We start from the raw sequence: 23,236 nt of genomic DNA on the forward strand, positions 1-23,236 counted from the left end.
TTTATGAACCTTTGTAAGATCACCCCTCAGCCTTTTACGCTCCAGAGGAAAAAGCCCCAGTCTATTCAGCCTCTCCTCATGACTCAAACCATCAAATCCCGGTAGCATCCTAGTAAATCTTTTCTGCATTCTTTCTAGTTTAATAATATTCTTTCTATAATAGGGTGACTAGAACTATACATGTGTTCCAACTATGGCCTCACCAATGTCTTGTACAACTTCAACAAGACGTCCCAACTCCTGTATTCAATGTTCTGATCAATGAAACCAAGTATGCCGAATGCCTTCTTCAGCACTCTGTCCACCTGTGACTCCACTTTCAAGGAGCTATGAACATGTACCCCTAGATCTCTTTATTCTGTAACTCTCCCCAACACCCTACCATTAACTGATTAAGTCCTGCCCTGGTTCAATCTACCAAAATGCATCACCTTGCATTTGTCGAAATTAAACTCCATCTGCCATTCGTCAGCCCACTGGCCCAATTGATCACGATCCCAATGCATTCCAAGATAACTTTCTTCACTGTCCACCATGCCACCGATCTTGATATCATCTACAAACTTATTATCCAGCCTTCCTATGTTCTCATCCAAATCATGAATACAAATGACAAATAGCAGTGGACCCAGCACTGATCCCTGAGGCACACCGCTGGTCATACAGCACAGAAACAGGCCTTCTGGCCCACCATGTCTATGCTATGAAATCCCATTTTCCATCACTTGGTCCGTAGCCTACTGTACCCTGACAATTTAAGTGCCTGTCACGATGCTTCTTAAATGTTTTGGAAGTACCTGCCTCTGCCACCCTCTTAGGCAGCGCACTCCATATTTCCACCATACTCTGGGTGAAAAAAATCTTTCCTCAGATTTCCTCTAATTCCTTACTCCTCACCCTTAAACCTATGCCCTCTGGTCTTCAACACATCTGCTACGGGGAAAAGATTCTTACAATCTACCCTACCTTTTCCTCTCATAACACCTCGATCAGATCTCCCCGCCACAGTTTCCTCTGCTCTGGGCAGCCAATCCAGTCTCTCCTTAGAACTGAAACTTATCAGTGAATCTCCTCTGCATACTCTCCAGCGCAGTCATGTCCTGACAGTGTGGCGACCAGAACTGCACACAACATTTCATCTGTGGCCTAACCAATGTCTTATAAAGTTTCATCAAGACCTCCCTGCTCCTATATTAGATGCATATAGAATGTTTGCCACAATTACAATCCTAATTCAGGCAAGCATTCTGTATGCATTTTTTAACTAGCTATCTGCCTGTGCTGCCACTTTCAGGAATCTATGGACTTGTACACCATGGTCCCTTTGTTCCTCAATACTTCCTAGGGACCTACTGTTTATTATGTACGTTCTATCCTTATTAGACATCCCAAAATGCATCATCCTCAGACTAATTAGGATTAAATTCCATCTGCCATTGCTCTGCCCAACTTACCAGCTGATCAATATTAGTCTGTAGCCTCAGACTATCCTCCTCACTATCAATCATTTTGAAGTCTCCACTCTCAATCATTTTTGTGTCGTCTGCAAACTTGTCAATTTTTTTGTATTCATTTGTGGGACTTGGGTGTCGCTGGCTGGCCAGCATTTATTGCCTATCCCTAGCTAGGCTATTTCAGAGGGCAGCTGAGAGTCAACCACATTGCTTTGGTTCTGGAGTCACATGTAGGCCAGACCAGGTAAGGACGGCAGATTTCCTTCCCTAAAGAATATTAGTGAACCAGATGGGTTTTTCCGACAATGGTTTCATGGTCATCAGTCGATTCCTAATTCCAGATTTTTCTTTTTATTAAATTTAGAATCCACCATTTGCTATGGCGGGATTCAAAGTTGGGACCCAGAACATTAGCTGAGTTTCTGGAATAAATACCACTAGGCCATCGTCTCCCTCTTATACTGTCTACATTCGCATCCAGGTCATTAATAGAACAAAGAACAAAGAACAACCCAGCACGGGAAACAGGCCCTTCGGCCCAACGAGCCCGCGCCGCCGCATCACCCTACACCTATTCTACCCTGCATGTCTACGAATGGAACCCTACTCAGTCAGATTCAGGGAAGAAATAGTGTCAATTTGGTAAAAACCGATTAGCCTAAGAGCACATCTTTGGGGTGTGGGAGGAAACCGGAGCGCCTGGAGGAAACCCACGCAACCACAGGGAGAATGCGCAAACTCCCACAGACACAGGCCCAAATCCATGTGTCTGCACAGCCAGCAGTGCTAGTCACTGAGCTGTTGCGGCGCCCGTCTACCGGTCCAGGATCAAGCACACACACCGACATGAAGTACTAGGCCACTCCTGGACTTCCAAGAGCAGCCCACGCACGACCCGCCGTGTGCATGCCCCTCGCTTGACACGAGGTGGACCTCCACCTGTGGAATAAAGACAAAAAATATTAATCATACAGCCTGCCCTTCCGGTGTCTCCCGAGGTTTAACCCTATTTAATAGCCCCTACCATATCCCTCCATTCTCGTTTCACTCATGTGCCTATCTAACTGCATCTTAAACGAGTCCAACGTTCCTGCCTCCACCACCCTACTCGGTAGCGCGTTCCAGACCCCCACAACTCTGTATGTAATAAACAGCAAGTTCCAGCACTCATCCCTTGGTACACTGCTGGTCACAGGCTTTCAATCACAAAAGCAGCCCTCTACCATCACCCTCTGCCTCCCTGAGGATCAGCACTAGTTTTGTGCAGGACTTTGAGAATTGGAACTTTACAACAGTAACTTATAATTATATTACATCTTCAATATGGATAAACACCAAACAAAGGTTTGACTAAAGTGACCGGTTTTAGGAGAAATTTAAAAGCGTGAGAGAAGTAGAAAGGTAGAGAGGTTTACAGAATAAATTCCAGACTGGACAGCTGAAGGTACAGTGGGGCACATCAAAGTGAAGGTATACAGCAGATCCAAACACTCACTGGTTATGTGAGTTAGAGTGAGTACAATACCTGAGCTGTGCCTTTCGGCACTAGGCATGTCAATGTATTAAAGACATGCTGTGTTTGTTGATTGCCATTGCTGCGAATGTCTCTGCTTTTCCCTGCTAATAGTGGAGTCTCTTCAGACTCTGTGTTGACGTTGTTCAGAGGACTGACCTGGTTAGTTTCTATCACAATGCAGAGGTGGCCCAGCTTCTGTTTCAGAAGGGACTGTGGGTGGAAAAGCACAATGGTTAAACGGACACACAGTACACAAGGGATGAGATGCTCCTTATCTGCTTACTCTATGCAGAACAGTTGCAGGCCTTACAGATTCTCAGAAATATTCCACGTTCAATTATATCAGGCAGTCCAGGCTAGTGAGTAACCCTTCTTCATCTGAGTGGGCTGCACAATTGAAATTGGAATTGTTCACAGACCATGGCCCCATGAGTAAAATTAATTACATTTAATACATGCCAAATATTTCATAAGTTACAGAAAATGTTTGATCATTCATACATTAATAGGACTATATTAATAAAGGGAGGCACGGTGGCACAGTGGTTAGCACTGCTGCCTCACAGTGCCAGGGACCCGGGTTTGATTCCCGGCTTGAGTCACTGTCTGTGCGGAGTCTGCATGTTCTCCCCGTGTCTGCATGGGTTTCCTCCGAGCGCTCCAGTTTCCTCCCACAGTCCAAAGGTGCGCTGGTTAGGTGGATTGGCCAGGCTAAATTGCCCCTTAGTACCCAAAGATATGCTGTTTAGGTGGACTGGCTGTGCTAAGTTGCCCCTTAGTGTCACAAAGAAGTGTAGATTAGGGGAATTAGTGGGATAAATCTGTGGGGTTATGGGGATATGCCTGGGTGGGATGCTCTGTCGGAAAGTCGGTGCAGACTTGATGGGCCGAATGGCCCCCTTCTGCATTGTATGGATTCTATGATCTTTGGGGCAGCACCCTAATTAGCACTGTTGAATTCTGGCCATGGGTGGAGTTTGCATGTTCTCCCCCTGTCTGTGTAGGTTTCCTCTGGATGCTCTGATATCCTCCCACACTCCAAAATGTGCAGGTGGATTGGCCATAGTGTCCCAAGATGTGTAGGGTCGAGGGATTAACCCTAAATATGTGGGGTTACAGGGATAGGCCCTGGGTAGGATACTCTGTTGGAGAATCTGTGCTGATTCAATGGGCCGAATGGCCTCCTTCTGCACTGTAGGAATTCTATGAACTGTCATCAATTCAAATGGGAGAAGTGAAATAAATATTTATGCTTTAATTGGATGCAGAGGGAGTGCACAGCTCTCACAGTCAATATTGCATGCATTGCCTCATGTGTCCTTCCTTTAAATGCATATCATTTTACTCAAACCACTAGGGAAAAAAACATGGATGGTAACCAGCAGAATCGGGTAACCCTGCACATGGGCAACAGTGAGCAAAATGCCTCATAGTTCAGAACCCTGACGGACTACATGTGTCCCACAGGCTGCAGATTGCCCACTGCTCAATTGGATCACAGTTGATCTCTGCCTCAAGTCCATATCACATGACTTAACTCCATGTCCCCTTGCTACCCAGTGCAAACAAAAATCTATCCATCCTTTAGTGCGAGAGTGAACTTCCTGACCTCAGCCTTGAATGCCCTGCCTCTGGTTTTACGATTCCGCCCCATTGTTCCAGACTTGACCCACCAAAGGTCATAGTTTCTCTCTTATCTAACCCATTAAATCCTCCATTAGATTTTTGTTTGCTGATCTTTTATGTTCATTTGTACTTAAGTAAACTCTTCCACCACGATTTTCTTCACTCTCTTCCAATCATAGAATCGCTACAGTGCAGGAATGTACCATTGGGCCCAGCGAGCCTGCACCAACAACAATCCCACCAGCCCCTATCCCCACTATTTACGCTGCCAATCCCCATAACCTACACTTCTTGGGACACAAAGGGTTAATTCAGCATGGCCAATCAACCTAACCCGCACATCTTTGGAGTGGGAGGAAACCAGAGCACCTGGAGGAAACCCATGCAGACATGGGAAGAAACTGCAAACTCTAGACAGACAGTGACCTGAGGCTGGAATTGAACCTGGGTCCCTGGTACTGTGAGGCAGCAGTGCCAACCACCGTGCCGCCGAACTCTCTGTCTTCTCGTTCAATGCTGTGCTTCAAAAGTGCCAATAATGACAAAACAAAGACCGTTTGAAAGGAGTACGTGTAAAGTTAAAAGTGTGCTGTCATTGAATGTTGACACAGATCCTCTGGCAAGCTCAACAAATGCTGATTCAGATGCTAGACTGAGGAAGCTAACTGGGCTGACTTGCTGATTAAGCAATAACAGAAAATGAACACAAAACGGCTGGACTGAGAGGTGTAAAATAAATCAGTCAACAGCCTGAAGCAGGCATGATCAGCAGGATGCAGATACATAGTCTTTTATCATTCCTAAGGCACCATAAAAAACATCCTTTCTGGATACATCACAGATTGGTACGGCTCCTGCTCTGACCAAAACTGCAAGAAACTACAAACGGTCATGAACATGGCACAGTCCATCATGCAAACCAGCTTCCCATCCATTGACTCTGTCTATACTTCCCACTGCCTCGGAAAAGCAGCCAGCACAGTAAAGTACCTCACGCACCCTGGACATTCTCTCTTCCATCTTCTTCCATCGGGAAAAAGATACAAAAGTCTGAAAACACACACCAACTGACTGAAGGACAGCTTCTTCCCTGCTGCTGTCAGACTTTTGAATGATTTGATTTACGTGTATTAATACAGTGAGAAATATTGTTTCTTGCGCATTATACAGACAAAGCAATACCGTACATAGGGAATGAAAGGAGAGAGTGCAGAATGTAGTGTTACAGTCATAGCTGGGGTGTGGAGAAAGATCAACTTAATGATCAATTTAATCTATCATATATTAAGTTGATCTTTCTCTACACCCTCACTATGACTGTGACACTGCGCTCTGCATTCTCTCCTTTCCTTCTCCCCTATGTACTTTATGAATGGTAAGCTGTCTATATAGTGCGCAAGAAACAACACTTTTCACTGTACATTAACACATGTGACAATAATAAATCAAATCAAAATAAAGTTTTGACCTGCACTGTGGATTCTAAGTTGCCTTTATTTGCAAGAGGGGAGGGGAGGAGAGCCTCCCAGTCAGTACCTGAAGTCCAGAGCATGTCTGATGTCTTTCTTCCAACAGAGAAGTGAGTCTCCTCTCGCACTCTTTAACATCAAAATACATGAAGCAGAGCTGGCCTTGTGTCAAGGAATAAAATCTGTTACTTGTTTCGCCTGCGCCCGTTAGTTAAAGGGTTTCTTTCACTAACATACAAAATCAGCTGAGGAAGGAAATGGTTCAGCTGGTTTAATTTAACCTCTCCAGCTTTCCAACTCTATTCCTCCCAGCTCTGCAGCATTCATTTGAAAGGGTAGACCAGACTTCCGTTCCATCCGAGGCAGGGACACTTGTGGAATCAGAAAATGCCACAACGCAGAATGAGGCCATTTGGCCCCTTTTTGCCTGTAACTGACTCTTTTAAATATCTCACTATAGTCTAATTTTCATAACCTTTCCTTTTTGAGAATTCTCGCTCCCTTTCAGGATACGCATTCCACATCTTCATAGTTTGATGTGTTGAAAATAAAATGGAGGCGATTCTCCCATCCCGCTAGTTTTTTAAACACAGTGGGCCGGGAGAATCCACGCTTTGGCCGATTCACAGGAATTCCCCACGAGCGTTCGCGCTGTGCTCGTGTCTCCCAGGTCCGGATTTCCGGCAGCGTTTGGGGAGTCCGGGGTGTACGTGTGGAGATTGTCACTGGTGGGTGGGGCAGGAGATCAGGGTGGGCCAGACTGGGAGGAGGGGACGTTTATCGCTGGCCCGCAACTGGACAGGGGTCGCAATCGTGCCATGGAGGGGTTGTGGGGAGGAGCACTGCGGGGAGCTGGCCAGCAAGTAAGAGACTGGCACTTTGTGCAGAGGCCTGCTGGTGTCAACCTCTCCAGTGTGAATAGGTCCCCCTGAAATCTAATACTAAAAGAGAAAATGCTGGAAAATCTCAGGAGGTCTGGCTGCATTGGTAAGAAGAGAAAAGAGCTGACATTTCGAGTCCAGATGACCCTATGTCAAAGCTCTTTTCTCTCCTTACAGGCGCTACCAGACATGGTGAGATTTTCCAGCATTTTCTCTTTTGGTTTCAGATTCCAGCATCCACAGTAATTTGCTTTTATCTTGAAACCTAATGATATTCAAGCTGGTGGCCTACTGAGGGTGGGAGATTCTTCTCTGAACTCCAGTTTTCCTGCAAATTTGACACTAAGAATTTTTTGGAGAGAACAGCCCCCAGTGTCTCCACATCTCACCGCAGATTCTTTCGCTGATTGGAAAGACTTTTCAAAATCCCATATGATTTTAAATACCCCTATCAAATCTCCTCTTAATGTACTCTACACTGAGAATAATCCCTGCTTCCCACGTCCTTCCACAGAACTGAAGCCCCTATCCCTGGTATCCCTGTCCCATGGTTAAGTGTCTCAGGTTTTCTCCACTCAGCCATTCCAGGATTAAATAACAAAGCCATTGCAAATCATCCGGATTTCTGGGAAGGATACATGAAGCACGCTCGCGCAATGTTTTGTAACGTCTGACACGCCAACTAAAATGTTGTGCTTCACGAGGTTCTCGTTGACCCAGATGAGACGCATATCCGTGTTTACATTAATCTGGAAAAAAAATAGATTGAGTCACCTTTTTAAAAGAGAACATTTCGCATCCTCGTTTAACCTTAGTTAAACATTCTGCAAATATTTTTCTTGTGTTTACGTGAGTGTGGGAAGCAAGGGTTCAACTCAGTATAATATTCTGGCAATCTGTTCTGTAGGCAGGGGGTTAGGATTTACTGTGGTCTTGTGGCGCAGTGGGTTAGTGTCTCTACCTCTTGAGCCAGAAGCTCCAGGTTCGAGTCCCACCCCAGGACTGGACGGCTGAGGAAGGTGCGATCATTACGTGGCCAAACAGGTTGAGTGTCAACCAGCAAATCCTTCCAAACAGACCAATGGCTGGTGGTAAGAGCAGGAGAGATGTCTGGTCAGATACACTTGATGGGAAATGGTGTCTTTCATCTATAAAGCCCCTGATGACAGACTATATTCATAGAGCCATGAAGATATACAGCACAGAAACAGGCCCTTTGGCCCATCTCATCCAGGTTTCCCAAACTGAACTAGTCCCATTTGCCTACGTTTGGCCCACATCCCTCTAAACATTTCCCACCCACGTACCTGTCCAAATATCTTTTAAATGTCGCTATTGTACCTGCCTCTACATCTCCTCTGGCAACTCATTCCATATACGCACCACCCAGTGTGAAAAAGTTGCCCTTTAGGTCCCTTTTAAATCTTTCCCCTCTCACCTTAAACCTAAGCCCTTTAGTTTTGGACAGCGACCTGTTCTGGGAATTACTAGTTAAGGAAACAGACAAAAATCTGCCTTAGTGCACCACTTTACAAGATGCCCTTCAGCAACCCACCAATACCCACCGAACAAACAACCTTTCACTTAGGACAGGCAGAGTAGATGCATGGGACTGATCAGGGACCCGGGTTCAATTCCTGGCTTGGGTTACTGCCTGTGCAGAGTCAGCATGTTCTCCCTGTGTCTGCATGGGTTTCTGCTGGATGCACTGGTTTCCTCCCACAGTTCAAAAGATGCGCTGGTTAAGTGGATTGGCCATGCTAAATTCTCTCTCAGTGTACCTGAATAGATGCTGGAGTTTGGCAGCTAGGGGATTTTCACAGTAACTTCATTGCAGTGTTAATGTCAGACTACTTGTGACACTTAAATAAATGAACTAGAACCCCTACAGTGCAGAAAGAGGGCATTCGGCCCATCAGGTCAGCACTGACTTTCTGACAGAGTATCTTACCTGGGTTCTCTCCCCTGCGCTATCTCCGTAACCCTACGCATTTACCCCTATCCTACACATCTTGCGGCACTATGGGGCAACGTAAAATGAGGTGCCAGATGAGCTAATACTAGTAGATTCCCAATGTTGTTACATTTACTCATTCATAGAATCCCTACAGTGTAGAAGGAGGCCATTCGACCCATCAAGTCCGCACTGACCACAATCCCACCCAGGCCCTATCCCAGTAACCCTCACATATTTTACCTCGCTAATACCCCAAACACTAGGGTTATTTTAGACTGACAAATCAATCTAATCTGCACATCTTTGGACTGTGGGAGGAAACTGGAGCACCCGAAGGAAACCCACGCAGACACAGGGAGAATGTGCAAACTCCACACAGACAGTGACCCGAGGCCAGAATTGAACCCGGGTCCCTGGCGCTGTGAGGTAGCAGTGCTAACCACCGTGCCCTGTGTCACCCCTATTCTGCACCTGAACAGTTATTTCGCCCGCGTGCTAGCTGGTAAGTGCACGTTCTGGATTAAATAAAGAGCCTACTTTATGGGGAAGGGAAAATAAAGCTTCCATCTTTTGCTGGACGCTGGTTCCTAATGTTCTGATGAAATGGAATCAGGGTTGGTTTTCTCCTGCGGTGTTTTAACCTCTTTCAGTCAGCAGACACAGTTAGTGAGGGAGACAGAGGATTGTCAAACTGCAAAGCGAGGCTGTGGTTGAAGCACATGGTTGGCTGATTTCCTTTGAGTAGTAACGTGAAACAAAATCACAAGGTGTTCATAAACCACTCGCAGCAGCAGCTGCAGGGAAAAACCATCCCGATGCTAAGGCCATACTTTCAGTCACGCTTCAACCCTGACCTGGGAATACGATGTTCAAATGGAGAACTTATTCCAACCCCTAACAACGACATTCCACAGCTCCAAAAGCAACGCAGAATAATTCTGCACTCGACTCTTCGTTACTTGATATTTAATCTGTGTGTACTACACTTGAGAGAAAGTTAAACAGAAATAGTATTGCATTTGCAGATATCAAACTGTGGAACCTCATTCAGGTAAAGTCAAAAGCAGCACTGGTTTTACAGAACTTGCAAAGTGACAGGCGCTCTGGTCTCCTACATACCTTCTGATTGTGTCTGTGTAAGATGAGCAGCAGAACTGTGGTCAGCAATACAGCAGCGAGGCTGACTATCAGGCAGAACGCCCAGTCGAAGCTCTTCACATATTGGCCCAGGTACAGGTGAAAAGTTGAAAAGAGGCAACACCAAGCCGCCAAATAAAATACCTAAAGGGTCAACAGACACTGTTACAGAGGCTCTCACCCTGCCCAAGGCCAGATATCAAAACTTACTAAAACACAGCAAGAATCACCCCAAAGCTCTGCTGTCCTCTAATTCCAGTCTCTTGTCTCTTCTTCTGATTTGTTTTGAATAGAATAGAATAAATCCCTACAGTGCAGAAGGAGACCATCGACTCTCCCACAGAGGATCCCATCCAGGCCCTATCCCAGAATCTCACATATTTACCCCGGTAATCCCTCAAACCTACACATCTTTGTTTAAGGGGAAATATAGCATGGCCAATCCACCAAATCTGCACATCTCTGGACATGAAGGACCAAGTTAGCATGGCCAATCTACCTAACCCGCACATCTTGGACACTGCAGAGCAATTTAGCCTGGCCAATCCACCTAATCCATACATCTTTGAACACGAAGGAGCAATTTAGCATGGCTAATCCTTATTATTGTAAAATTGGGACTACAGTGTACACCAGGGGACCCCCATTCTTGGTCGCAACTCAAATTCAGTAATCCACTTCAGCATTGTCTCCAGCCTAGGAAGGGAACAGTTAACGAGTCCTATGTTTGGATTGTTACACTCTGCAGTTCAGGTGGCACCTCATACCCTGCATACTCAAGGCTATTATCGTGGTTCAGTAGCGACTGTTACTCACAAAGCTTAGGGCCGGAGAGAGCTATTACAACGCTGCACAAATCTCTGTCATCACGGGACAGGAGAGATTACAAAGAAAAACTGGAAACAGGATGAGCAAAATGGCTTGTGACAGCTGTGTTAGTGCACCGACACAGTGCGGGATGTGGCTTCACCCTGTGTCCTCTTAACCTTTCTTTTATTCATTGTTGTGGCTCTGGAGTCACATATAGGCCAGATCAAGTATGGATGGCAGATTTCCTTCCCTATAGGACACGAGTGAACCAGGTGGATCTCACGGACACCACTAGACTTTTAATTCCAGATTTTTATTGAATCCAAATTTGATATCACTATGCCATCACATCCCCTTATAAGGGTTGTACCATGGCTCGAACAACATGGTGGAACTGGTAATAGCTTGTTCCACCATTCACTAAGATGGTGGCTGATCTGTACCTCAACTCCACTGGAGTGAAACCAAAAGAGAAAATGCTGGAAAATCTCAGCAGGTCTGGCAGCATCTGTAAGGAGAGAAAAGACTGAACGTTTCGAGTCCAGATGACCCTTTTATACTTTTATCCATCTGGGGCGGATGGTTTGAGTTATAAGGACAGGCTGAATAGCCTGGAACTTTTTTCCCTGTAGCGGAGGTACATAAAATAATGAGGGGAATAGATCAGTTATGTAGGGACAGTCTAAAACTAGAGGGCATAGGTTTAAAGTGAGAGGGGAGATATCAAAAGGGTCCAGAGGAACAATTTTTTTACACAGAATGGTGAGTATCTGGAATGAGAAGCAGTAGTAGAGGGGGGTACAATTTTGTCTTTTAAAAAGTGATTGGACAATTACATGGGTAAGATGGGCATAGAGGGGTATGGGTCAAATGAGGGCAATTGGGATTAGCTTAGTGAACCATAGAATTCCTACAGTGCAGAAGGAGGCCATTCGGCCCTTGAGAGAGCTATTACAACGCTGCACAAATCTCTGTCATCACGGGACATGAGAGTTTACAAAGAAAAACTGGAAAAAGGATGAGCAAAATGGCTTGTGACAGCTGTGTTAGTGCACCGACACAGTGCGGGTTGTGGCTTCACCGACCACAAACCCACCCAGGCCAGACCCAGTGGTTAAAAAAAAGAAGTGGCATGGACAAGTTGGGCCAAAGGACCTCTCAGCCTCTAAGACCTGACTTGGCTCCATATGTTTGACATTGTTCATTAAGTTGGCATCCACTTCTTGGCAAATACATGAATAGGATGGGAACAAATGAATATGGTCCCAGGAAGGATAGAGAATTTTAGTTCAGTTGGGCAGCATGGTTGGTACAGGCTTGGAGGGCCGAAGGGCCTGTTCCTGTGCTGTAATTTTCTTTGTTATGTCCCCCTTGTCCTTGGCTCCCCCACCAATGGTGTTGATTTGTTTGTGCAAGGCTTCTACCAAGGGTAAAAGAGGGAAGGGGTTGAGAAAGTTGAACCACAATTCAACGCAGTGTTGTCCTCACTCTGGAACCCTGCTCACTTTACCATTTATTTGTAACTGAGGATGTATTGAAATAAACAGATGGCTGAAATGCTTTGTCGGGGTTTTGCATTGTCAGTGTGTTTCAAGCTTGGCTGGAAAACAACAGGATCACTTACTGGGGCGAGAAACATCATGAAGCCAGTGGAACTAAAGTACATGTATCGCCTTACTTCTGTGCTCATTAGGGATGCTCGAATGGGCAGTTCATAATCCTCTGGCGGCACCTATGGAGAAGCAGATAATGCCAGCATGAGAGAGAAACTTCATCTCCAATGTCCTTTTTCCATCACTGACTTTGTTAACTCACACCAAGTTTTGCTGCCCTGTCGCCCACACTCACTTGGACCTACTTTGGTTCCCAGCCCAGCAATCCCACCCTGGTTTCCAAATTCCCCAGCGGTCTTACCCCTCTTACTCCAGCCCAAAACCATTTGAGATATCAGCACTCCTCTAATTCTGGCCCCTTTAGCATCCCTGCTCCACCAGTGGTGGCTGTGCCTTCAGACGACTGGGCACCAAGCTCTGGCATTCCATCTCCTCCCTTTCCTCCTTAAAGACAATCCTTAAATGCAATGACCAAGCTGAACTAGTTTTTTTTAATTCATTCGTGAGACACGGGTATCACTGGCTGGCCAGCATTTATTGCCCATCCCTTGTTGCCCTTGGAGGCCAGTTGAGAGACAATCATATTGCTATGGCTCTGGAATCACGTAGACCAGACCAGGTAAGGACGGCAGATTTCCTTCCCTAAAGGGCATTAGTGAACCAGATGGGTTTTTCCGACAATCGACAATGGTTTCATGGTCATCAATAGATTCTTAATTCCAGGTTTTTAAAAAACTGAATTCACCATCAGCCATGGCGGGATTCGAACCAGGGTCCCCAGAACATCAGCTGAGTTTCTGGATTAATACTCTAGCAGTGCTACCACTAAGCCATCACTGACTTTGCTAACTCACACCTCTAACTCATGTGGTGGCACAATGGTTAGCACTGCTACCTCAGGGATCCTGGTTTGATTCCCGGTTTGGGTCAGTGTTTGCATAGAGTCTGCATGCTCTCCCTGTGTCTGCGTGGGTTTCCTCCAGGTGCTCTGGTTTCCTCCCACAGTCTGAAAGACATGCCAGTTAGGTGCATTGGCCATGCTAAGCCCTCCCTCAGTGTACCCGAACAGGAGCTGGAGTGTGGCGACTAGGGGATTTTCACAGTAACTCCGTTGCAGTGTTGATGCAAGCCTACTTGTGACACTAATAAATAAACTCAATGTCACATTTTGTTCAATGCCGCTCCTGTCAGAATCTGGAGACGTTTTACACAAATGTAAATTACTCCTGTTTATTTTCTGACAAGATAAATCAGAACAAGAAGGGAAGGAAAACATTCATCACATGTTAGAAGACAAACTCAAAGTCATGCTGTTACAAAACACCTCACGGACCAACGAACTGTGATTTCTCTTGTGGAATAAACAAACTGAAGAATAAGGTTATATTTGGAATCAGCATGATGATGTGATTGTGCAGAGCAGCACTTAATAAAGAACTGGACAACTAAGAACAAAGAACAAAGAAAATTACAGAACAGGAATAGGCCCTTCAGCCCTCCAAACCCACGCCGACCATGCTGCCCGACTGAACTAAAACCTCCTACCCTTCCGGGGACCATATCCCTCTATTCCCATCCTATTCATGTATTTGTCAAGACACCCCTTAAAAGTCACTAACATATCCGCTTTCACTTCCTCCCCCGGCAACCTCTACTCTGTGTAAAAAATCTGCCTCGTACGTCTCCTTTAAATCTTGCCCCTCGCACCTTAAACCTGTGCCCCCTAGTAATTGACTCTTTCACCCTGAGAAAAGCTTCTGACTACCCACTCTGTCTGTGCCTCTCATAATCTTGTAGACTTCTATCAGGTCGCCCCTCAACCCCCATCATTCCAGCGAGAACAAACCAAGTTTCTCCAACCTCTCCTCATAGCTAATGCCCTACATACCAGGCAACAACCTAGTAAATCTTTTCTGTACCCTCTCCAAAGCCTCCACATCCTTCTGGTAGTGTGGCGAACAGAATTGAACACTATATCCCAAATGCTGCCTAACTTAGGGTCTATAAAATGACTTGCCAATTTTTAAACTCAATGCCCCGGCCGATGAAGGCAAGTATGCCGTATGCCTTCTTGACTACCTTCTCCACCTGCATTGACACTTTCAGTGACCTGTGTACCTGTACACCCAGATCCCTTTGCCTATCAATAGGCACTGTTCAAAGCTTCCTTGAGGGAGCCAATTCAGATTATTTATTAGCATCACAAGTAGGCTTACATCAACACTGCAATGAAGTTACTGTGAAAACCCACGAGTCATCACACTCCAGCCCCAGTTCAGGTTCACCGAGAGAGAATTTAGCACGGCCATTGCACCCTAACCAACACATCTTTTGGACTGTGGGAGGAAGCTGGAGCGCCTGGAGAAAAGCCATGCAGGCACAGGAAGAACGTGTAGACTCTGCACAGACAGTGACCGAAGCTGGGAATCGAACACTGGTCCCTGTGCTGGGAGGCAGAAGTGCTAACCACTGTGCCATCCCATTAACGAAGAAAAGATGCCGTCCTTGGATGAGCTGTTAAATCCAGTGTTCCCGTCAGAATCCTAAATGGATGTAAAAGCTCCCATGACTTCACTTCGAAGAGGACCACTGGAGTTAACCCAGTGTCCAGGTGCACATTTATCACTCTGCCAACATAGCAAAAGATCTGGGCATTATCACATTACTATTTGTGTGGGAGCTTGCTGTGTACAAACTGGCTGCCATATTTTCAACAGTACCGCATTTTATTAGTTTGGGACGTCCGGTGGTCATGAACCACACCATAATAACACAAGTCTTTGAGAAGGATAAACTGTACATATTTGGATCATGCTTGTGCTTTGGTCCATTTTATATATATATCTGTACTGTTAAAAAATGATGTGCATTTCCGCATTTGCTGTTGTAATTTTTGACATTTAGCATTGAAACTGCCTACATAAACACTTAGATAGGAACCCCTGTACGTAAACAGTAACTTGTAATGATACAGCTGAAGTCTGTAGAAACCAGTAGACACTGTGGCCGGAAGTTTACCATCCTGCCTGCCGCAGGAATTGGAGCAGGTGAGGGGTGGAGCACGGGAAGATCCCTTGATCTCTGGTGCAGATTTAATGGCTTCAGGATGAACGAGGCCATAAAATTCCACCCTAAGGAATTATATATTTTGTTTGAATTGCCTATATCGGTAACTTGTAGAGAGAGAGAGATGTCCAAAATACTTATCAACTGGCTGTGGACAATGCAACAGAAAATTAATAAATTCAGATTATCCATCACCGTGACTGAAGCCCACCATCAGTTTATTAGCGACTAACAGCACGTTTCTAACAGTTTGTGACAGGGTTAATCTGCATTCAATATCGTGGGCTCGTGGCAAAGTACACCCTGCCATCATAAACATAACTGTGGCAGCCAAAATAAAAACCAGAACAAAAATGACGCAGTAATTTGGATGATGAAAAGGGGGAACTTATAAACGTGCTCATGTTACCTGAACTCCGAATCTGGCGAGACTCTCCTCGCATGACTCCAGATCGAATCCCTGAGACCACCAGAAACCACTGGAAGTGAGGTCCAGCAGTATCCGGCCATTGTACAACTCTGAAATGCAAATTGTAGAGGTTTTGGTCTTCTGGGCCATCGGATACTCAAGGAGAGTGCTATAGGCAGAGGCAATTAATTGTGCATGCTGGCAAGAAGAATTTTCAAACAAGCTCTTTGCATCAACAGCAACCTACTGCGAAAAGCTTCAGTTCTCTCCACGTTAAGTTTTTACATTCAATGACACATCTCCCAATACCACGGAGGGCTTGTGATATTGCCTCCAACGCTTATGCTGTAAATTGTTGGTGAGAAACGGATAACAACAATGCAAGTGTAACTCATGTTTCCATTAACTATCACTTCTGGGAAAAGAACCCACCAGGAGTGGCACGGTGGCACAGTGATTAGCACTGCTGCCCCACAGCACTAGGGATCCGGGTTTGATTCCGGCCTTGGGTCACTGACTGTGTGGAGTTTGCATGTTCTCCCCATGCCTGTGTGGGTTTCCTCCAGGTTCCTCCCACAATCCAAAGAAGTGCAGGGTAGGGTGGATTGGCTCTACTAAATTAACCCTCTTGTCAGGGGGATTAGCAGGGTAAATATGAGGGGTTACAGGAATAGGGCTTAGATGGGGTTGTGGTCAGTACAGACTTGATGGGCCAAATGGTCTTATTCTGAACTGTAGGGATTCTTTGATCCATTCCATAATGTAAGATGCTCAACTCAGGATAAAACACTTGGAACAAGATCAAATGGTCAGGAGCCACTGTTCATTTTCCCAACTTTGGACTCACTCCCGAGACACTCACTCCCCTACCTTCAATTTTTTTAGAATAAAAAACCTGACGGAATTTATCATGGACTGGTATTGTATTTATACATGGACTTCAACAGACAGTAAAATCAGGTGGGGAGTAAAACCACCAGCTCCAGTCAGTTTTCCAATGGGCAGATCATCATTTCAGTATTTCAGTTCAGGCACCCCAGTGGCAGAATGGTTAGTGCTGCTGCCTCACAGTGCCAGGGACCTGGGTTCAATTCCCAGCTTGGGTCACTGTCTGTGCAGAGTTTGCACATTCTCCCCATGCCTTCGTGGGTTTCTTCCGGTTTCCTCCCACAGTCTGGAGGAAAGACGTGTGGAGAGGTGCACTGTCTGTGCTAAATTCTCCCTCAAAGTACCTGAACAGGTGCCGAAGTGTGGTGACTAGAGGGTTTTCACAGTAACTTCATTGCAATGTTAATGTAAGCCTTCTTGTGACACTAATAAATAAACTTTAAAACTTTAAACAGTTCCTTCTCTGCAATTGTTTACCCCTTTATTGCTTGATGTAATTCAAAATCTTTAGGGTTTGTTGTTGGTCTGTTGGATTTTATTTTTAACCGCTTTTTACATAGCTGAGTCTGAACTTCTGCTCTAAAAGCAAGTTACTGCGGATGATGGAATCTGAAGCCAAAAGAGAAAATTTTCTCTTTTTGTCTCTTAAATTTCTGCCAGTTCCGGAACTGTTTGTAAAGAATCAGAGTTAAATGAAGTTAATGGGGCCTCCGAGTTTGAGTTCGAAGGAATAGTTAGAAAGATTGAGTTTAACAATTTGAACTTGAGTTAAAACTATCTTCACATGAAACCCATGCATTGGTTTAATTAATGAACCATCTGTAGGTCAGAACATCTGTATTAGAGGGAAACTTTTCCTTCTGTTTAGATTGTGATAGGAAGTGCTTTTAGCCTGCATGCTTCTTGATATTATAATTTGTGGGAATGGGTTAGAATATGTTGATGTTTATGATCGATGTAATATTGGCAAGAGGATGTTTATATATTGGTAATCTGCAGCTAAAGGATGTAGCATTTGTTCACAATAGAATATAAACTCTAAGGCCCAGGAAATAAAGGATGGAAATATATTTTTTGGTCATAAAGGTTTACACCATGGAAACAGGCCCTTGTCCACGCCACTCAGTTTTAATCACTAAATTAGTCCCAATTGCCCGCATTTGGCCCATATCCCTCTGTACCCATCATACCAATGTAACTGCCTATATGATTTTTAAAAGACAAAGTTGTACCCGCCTCGAATACATGACTAAGTACACTAGTGGGTTGACATCGAAACAGGCACATCCTAAGCCAATGGGATCAGTGAATTTTAACTATTTCCAAATAAGGGATTCCAGAATAATAAGAAGTGGGGATAAAAGTTGGAAAATTTGAGTCTTTGCTGGCACAGTGTTACCATAGCGTGTGACTGCTCTGGACAGTTCAACTCCTGAGACAGAAGAAGAGAAGGACATTGCACTGGCTCAAGGAATCTTAGGACCTTGAGTGACGAGAATTTTCCATATTATCCTCACTGTGTTGTTAAGCGTATGTAAAATCTTGCTTAATAAATTCAAATTGATTCATAAATACTAGTTATTCGTACCTCATTAGGTTAGACATGGCTGAGGAGCCTAGCATCAGAAATTAAGAATCTGAATCTTAGATATTTTAATTAGAAAGGTTTCATACGTTGACCTTATGTTTGCAATGTCACTGGTTTCCCTTGCTGGTTATCAGCTCCAAGGTTCCTTGACTAAGCCACCATTCTCCATCAGTAAAGGCTTTGGAAAAAAGTCACAGCCCCAAGCCTAATCAAATCCTCATTTATACCCTCAGCCAGCAGGAACTGATATGCACTTCTCCATCCCCAACCCACCCTGCTCAGGGGTACAAGGGGCTAAACGCATTGTCCTTATGGTTTTTTTTATTCATTTGTGGGGCCTGGGTGTTGTTGGCTGGCCACATTTACTACCCATCCCTAGCTGCCCTTATTCAGAAGGTAGTTGAGAGTCAACCACATTGCTGTGGCTCTGGAGTCACATGTAGGCCACACCAGGTAAGGACGGCAGATTTCCTTCCCTATAGGACATTAGTGAACCAGATGGATTCTTAATTACAGATTTTTTTTACTGAATTCAAATTCCACCCTCTGCCATGGCGGGATTCGAACCCAGTTCCCCAGAACATTCACTGAGTTTCTGGATTAATAGTCTAGCAATAATACCACTAGGCCATCGCCTTCCCCTGAGATCAATCCACTGAAAGACAGAGGAGTGGATGTTGGCTTTAGCGTCAGTTAATGTTACTACTTATGGAATAAACTCCACAAGTTCTCAGTTATTTCTTCTGCTCCTGGCTTAAGATGCATTAAGAAAACAACGTTATCAGTTTGCTCTGAAAAACCCCAGTCTATGTTTCAGGGCTCACCTGGTCTCTCTGGTGGTCTGCTGTACCGCTCTGAATCGTTTCTGCTATTGCTTCGACTAAGGAGGCCTGGTCCATTCGGATCTGTGATACAAAGATCATTCCATCAGCCGTTGTAATTTGCCAGCAAGGGGATATGAAGCAGACACACTGAGATTGTGTGACATGCACCACAAAGTCAAGCGGAGGTTGAAAGTTCAGGAGGCACACTGGGGCATGAGTTTAGATCGTGTGCAGGAATGGGGCGAAACAAGGTGCAGGACAGCTGGGCAGTGCTAACAGACAGGTTCAGCATGGGCTTCACCAGGGTGACTGTCATCAGAAACCTGTCAGGGGGGCGGGGTGGCTGCTCACGGTGGTTAAAATTGAGCTGTACGAGGCACATTAGAGGTCCAAGATAACAGTTATCAGGGCAGGTTCAATGCTTTTGCAGGGAATCCTGGTTGGGGGAATGGAGGGTAAGTCCCAGGGTGCAAGAAGAGAGAGAGAATATTTTTGATTTGATTTGATGTATTATTGTCATATGTATTGGGATACAGTGAAAAGTATTGTTTCTTACAGGCAAAGCATGCCGTTCATAGAGAAGGAAGGGAGAGATGCAGAATGTAGTGTTACAGTCATAGCTAGAGTGTATAGAAAGATCAATTTAGTATAAGAGTGTGGTGAGGTGCGGGTAGGGAGAAACAGAGAGAGGGTAAACAGGGGAAAGACAGAGATGAATCAGAGAATGATACAGCACAGCAGATCATTCATGCCTGCTGCTAGTTTCTTGAAAGAGCTATCCAATACCCCCTATGGCTCTCTGGCCACAGACCTGTACATTCTTCCCTTTCTTCCCATTTCAGGGACTGCGTACCAAACCACAGCTGCGTAACATGAAAAGTTTCCTCAAGTCACCTTCTCTCGCCATTCACCTCAAATCTGTGGCCCCTGTTTACTGACCCTCCTGCCACTGGAAATAGCTTTTTCTTATTTATCCTACGATAACCACAACATGCTGAATGCCAGAGATACACACACACACACACACACACACACACACACACCCCCTCCCTCGGACCCAGGGCTGCAGTGACTATTTGTAACACGAGATGCCAATTTTCTTCACCTTTCCGAGTTCATGGTGGGTGGACGTATGGAAACTGAGGGACATTCTGATAATGTCAGATAAATGTGCCTTTTAAAATATAATTGTTGCGCATCACCCTTTTTTTCACAATCCTGAACCCATGTTATTTATGACAGAACAAGGCTAACGTGGTGCCTCTTTGACCCACTGTGCAGCTGCACAGCTTAGTGTGAACATTGAGGTCACCGTTAATCCATCCATCGACCACAGCGACCTCTCATCCCCCGATTATCTTGGGCCAATAGTCCAAAGACGTGTGGGTTAGGTTGATTGACCATGCTAAATTAACCCTAATGTCAGGGGGATTAGCGAGGTGAATGTGTGAGGCTACGGGAATAGGGCCTGAGTAGGATTGTGGTTGGTGCAGACTTGATAGGCTGGATGGCCTCCTTCTGTGCTGTAGGTTCTCTATGCTTCTATGAATATTTTGGGCTGGCTGATTAGCACTTCTGTAAGTCCCAGCTCTAATTTCCCAAGCTGACATCTCCAGTTGGACCAAGGGGACAGAAAGAGAAAGAAATTACAGGATGATTGGAGTCTGCGAGATCTCACCACCTTGTATGTCCTGCTGCTGAAACTACAGGCCAATTGTGACCTGGCCTTTCAGTGACACCTCTCGTCAGGTATCAGCTGTAGTTCTGCCGGTAACATGCACCACTCTGAGACCGTGTGTTCAAGCCTCATTCCTGAGAGCGGTGTACAAAATCTAGAGTAACACTCCCAGCCCAGTACTGAGGGAGGGAGAGAGATGCACTGACAAGGTGCTGCCTTTCAGATGAGGCATTAACCATGCAGGTGACGAGCGTGCTATAGAGAGGAAGATGTTTGACAGGATAGTATTGCAGCAGTGTTGGGCGGTGGCACAGTGGTTAGCACTGCTGCCTCACAGCACCAGGGACCTAGGTTTGATTCCTGGCTTGGGTCCCTGTCTGTCTGGAGTTCTCCTCATGTCTGCATGGGTTTCCTCAGATGCTCCAGTGTCATCCTACAGTCCGAAAGATTAGTTAGGTGGATTGGCCGTGCTAAATTCTCCCTCAATATACCCATACAGGCACCGGAGTGGGGTGAAGAGGGGATTTTCACAGTAACTTTATTGCAGTGTTAATGTCAGCCTACTTGTGACACTAATAAATAAACTATTGAATGATCCCATGGCATCATCAGGAGAAGGGGAGTTCTCTCCAGTATCCCTGAAACTGATTATCTGGTCATTGCCACTTGCCGTTTTGTGGGAGCTTCCTGCACCAAAAAGTTTTTTAGATTATTTATTGGTGTCAAAAGTAAGCTTACAATGAAGTTACTGTGAAAATCCCCTAGTTACCACACTCTAGCACCTGTACACTGAGGGAGAATTCAGCATGGCCAATGCACCTAACCAGCACATCTGGACTGTGGGAGGAAACCCACGCAGATACGGGGAGAACGTGCAGACTCTGCAGAGACAGTGACCCAAGCCGGGAATCAAACCTGGGTCCCTGGCGTTAGTCAGCGGTGCTAACCACTGTGCTGCCGGAGGCTGTGCTTCTCACATGACTAGAGTGACTACATTCCGAATGTCGTTTCGATGTAAGGCATTCTGGGTCATTAAAGGTGTTATAGAAATGTAAGGCATTGTTGCCTTTGCACTCAGCTATTTCATTGCTTAAAAACCTGCGTTTCATACCATTTATCCAGTGAATCACATCTGCTTCCTCTACTGCTTCAAATGATGTCAAGGAGGCTTGTGCTGGCGATACCCTGTAGCCACTGTCATCATCGGCCATTACAACACGGGACTCGGAACTGGGGCAGCACGGCAAGATATTCCTCGGTTTCTGTATCGTACATGACACAAGTGCGGAGACTGCGGCGTGTATGAGATTCTAGAACCAGCAACAACTAAAGTGCTGAGTCAGCGGAGGTGCAAATTAGACATGGCCACCTGAAATCTAAAATCAAAATGAGATTAAAATATTGTAAAGTGAAGAGGATTACAACAAGAATTTGAACTTATGCTGCAGCCAACATAGTAAAATCTCCCAAGGTGCTCGTCAGAGGCATCATCGAACAAACTCTGACAGAAAAACCACACTAGGGTAGATGGTGAGGATGATTTCAGCTGTGGGAGAGTCTTGAACAAGGGGACATAGCTACACGATAAAGGGCCGGTCATTTAAAACTGAGGTGAGTAGAAATTTCTTCTCGCAATGGGATGGTGAATCTCTGGAACTCTATGCCCCAAAGGGTGGTGGAAGCTGGATTATTAGAAGGATTTAAACTGGAAGTGAATAAATATTTGCTCGATCGAGGAATGGAAGGTTACGGGGAAATGGCACAGAAAGGAAGTCGAAGCTGGTACATGTCAGCCATGATTGAGTGCCAGGGCAGGTTTGAAGGGCCTGGAGGCCTACTCGTGCTGGATTAGATTTTTATGACAGACAATAAGACCATGGTTATAGCGTTAAGTTTGCACAGATGATGTAGAATTTAATAGTACTAATGCAGGATTTTCTTGCCTGTGCCAGTACTTATACTCTACAAAAGCTTCCTTCCATCTGACTCCAACTCACCCCAACTCTTGGACGCGGCACTGAGGTCCATCTACATAATATGTAAAGGATTATCTCACCATTTGACATGGCAGGTTTGTCCTTACAGCTAAAAACCTGCCAACTGTTTCAGTTTGCTGTTCCTCCATCACACACTATGGTTGAGGTTCCCTTTATAGCATCAAACTCTTCGCCCAGACATCAGGCCACCTCTATCCACCTCTGACCTCAGCCATCATAGAAAAAGAGTGAGCCTGAAGCTAGAAACCTTTACGCACTGATTGCAGCTCACTGTTCTGGAGCAGAAGCTGGTCATCTCTCCCTTGGAGACATGGATTTTGGTA

At 45.3% G+C, this 23,236-nt stretch overlaps 1 protein-coding gene across 3 annotated transcripts in view; it reads right to left on the bottom strand.

Moving 5' to 3' along the window:
- tmem268 (transmembrane protein 268) overlaps positions 1-23,236 on the bottom strand; it is a 41,672-nt gene that overhangs the window by 4,177 nt on the left and 14,259 nt on the right. For 2 of the 3 annotated variants that reach the window (XM_080182323.1, XM_080182321.1), the window contains exons 2-9: positions 22,028-22,292; positions 19,239-19,319; positions 15,939-16,048; positions 12,475-12,582; positions 10,023-10,184; positions 7,585-7,695; positions 6,133-6,222; positions 2,980-3,180 (exon numbers count right to left, since the gene is read on the bottom strand). In XM_080182323.1, coding sequence (XP_080038449.1) covers positions 2,980-3,180; positions 6,133-6,222; positions 7,585-7,695; positions 10,023-10,184; positions 12,475-12,582; positions 15,939-16,048; positions 19,239-19,319; positions 22,028-22,127 — 963 coding nt within the window. In that variant the 5' untranslated portion in view covers positions 22,128-22,292. The remainder of the gene's footprint in view (positions 1-2,979; positions 3,181-6,132; positions 6,223-7,584; positions 7,696-10,022; positions 10,185-12,474; positions 12,583-15,938; positions 16,049-19,238; positions 19,320-22,027; positions 22,293-23,236) is intronic. The other variant, XM_080182324.1, reaches the window with a different exon arrangement.

This window comes from Carcharhinus amblyrhynchos, unplaced genomic scaffold, assembly GCF_965287045.1.
Source record: "Carcharhinus amblyrhynchos unplaced genomic scaffold, sCarAmb.v2.hapA scaffold_52, whole genome shotgun sequence".
Taxonomy (NCBI): domain Eukaryota; kingdom Metazoa; phylum Chordata; class Chondrichthyes; order Carcharhiniformes; family Carcharhinidae; genus Carcharhinus; species Carcharhinus amblyrhynchos.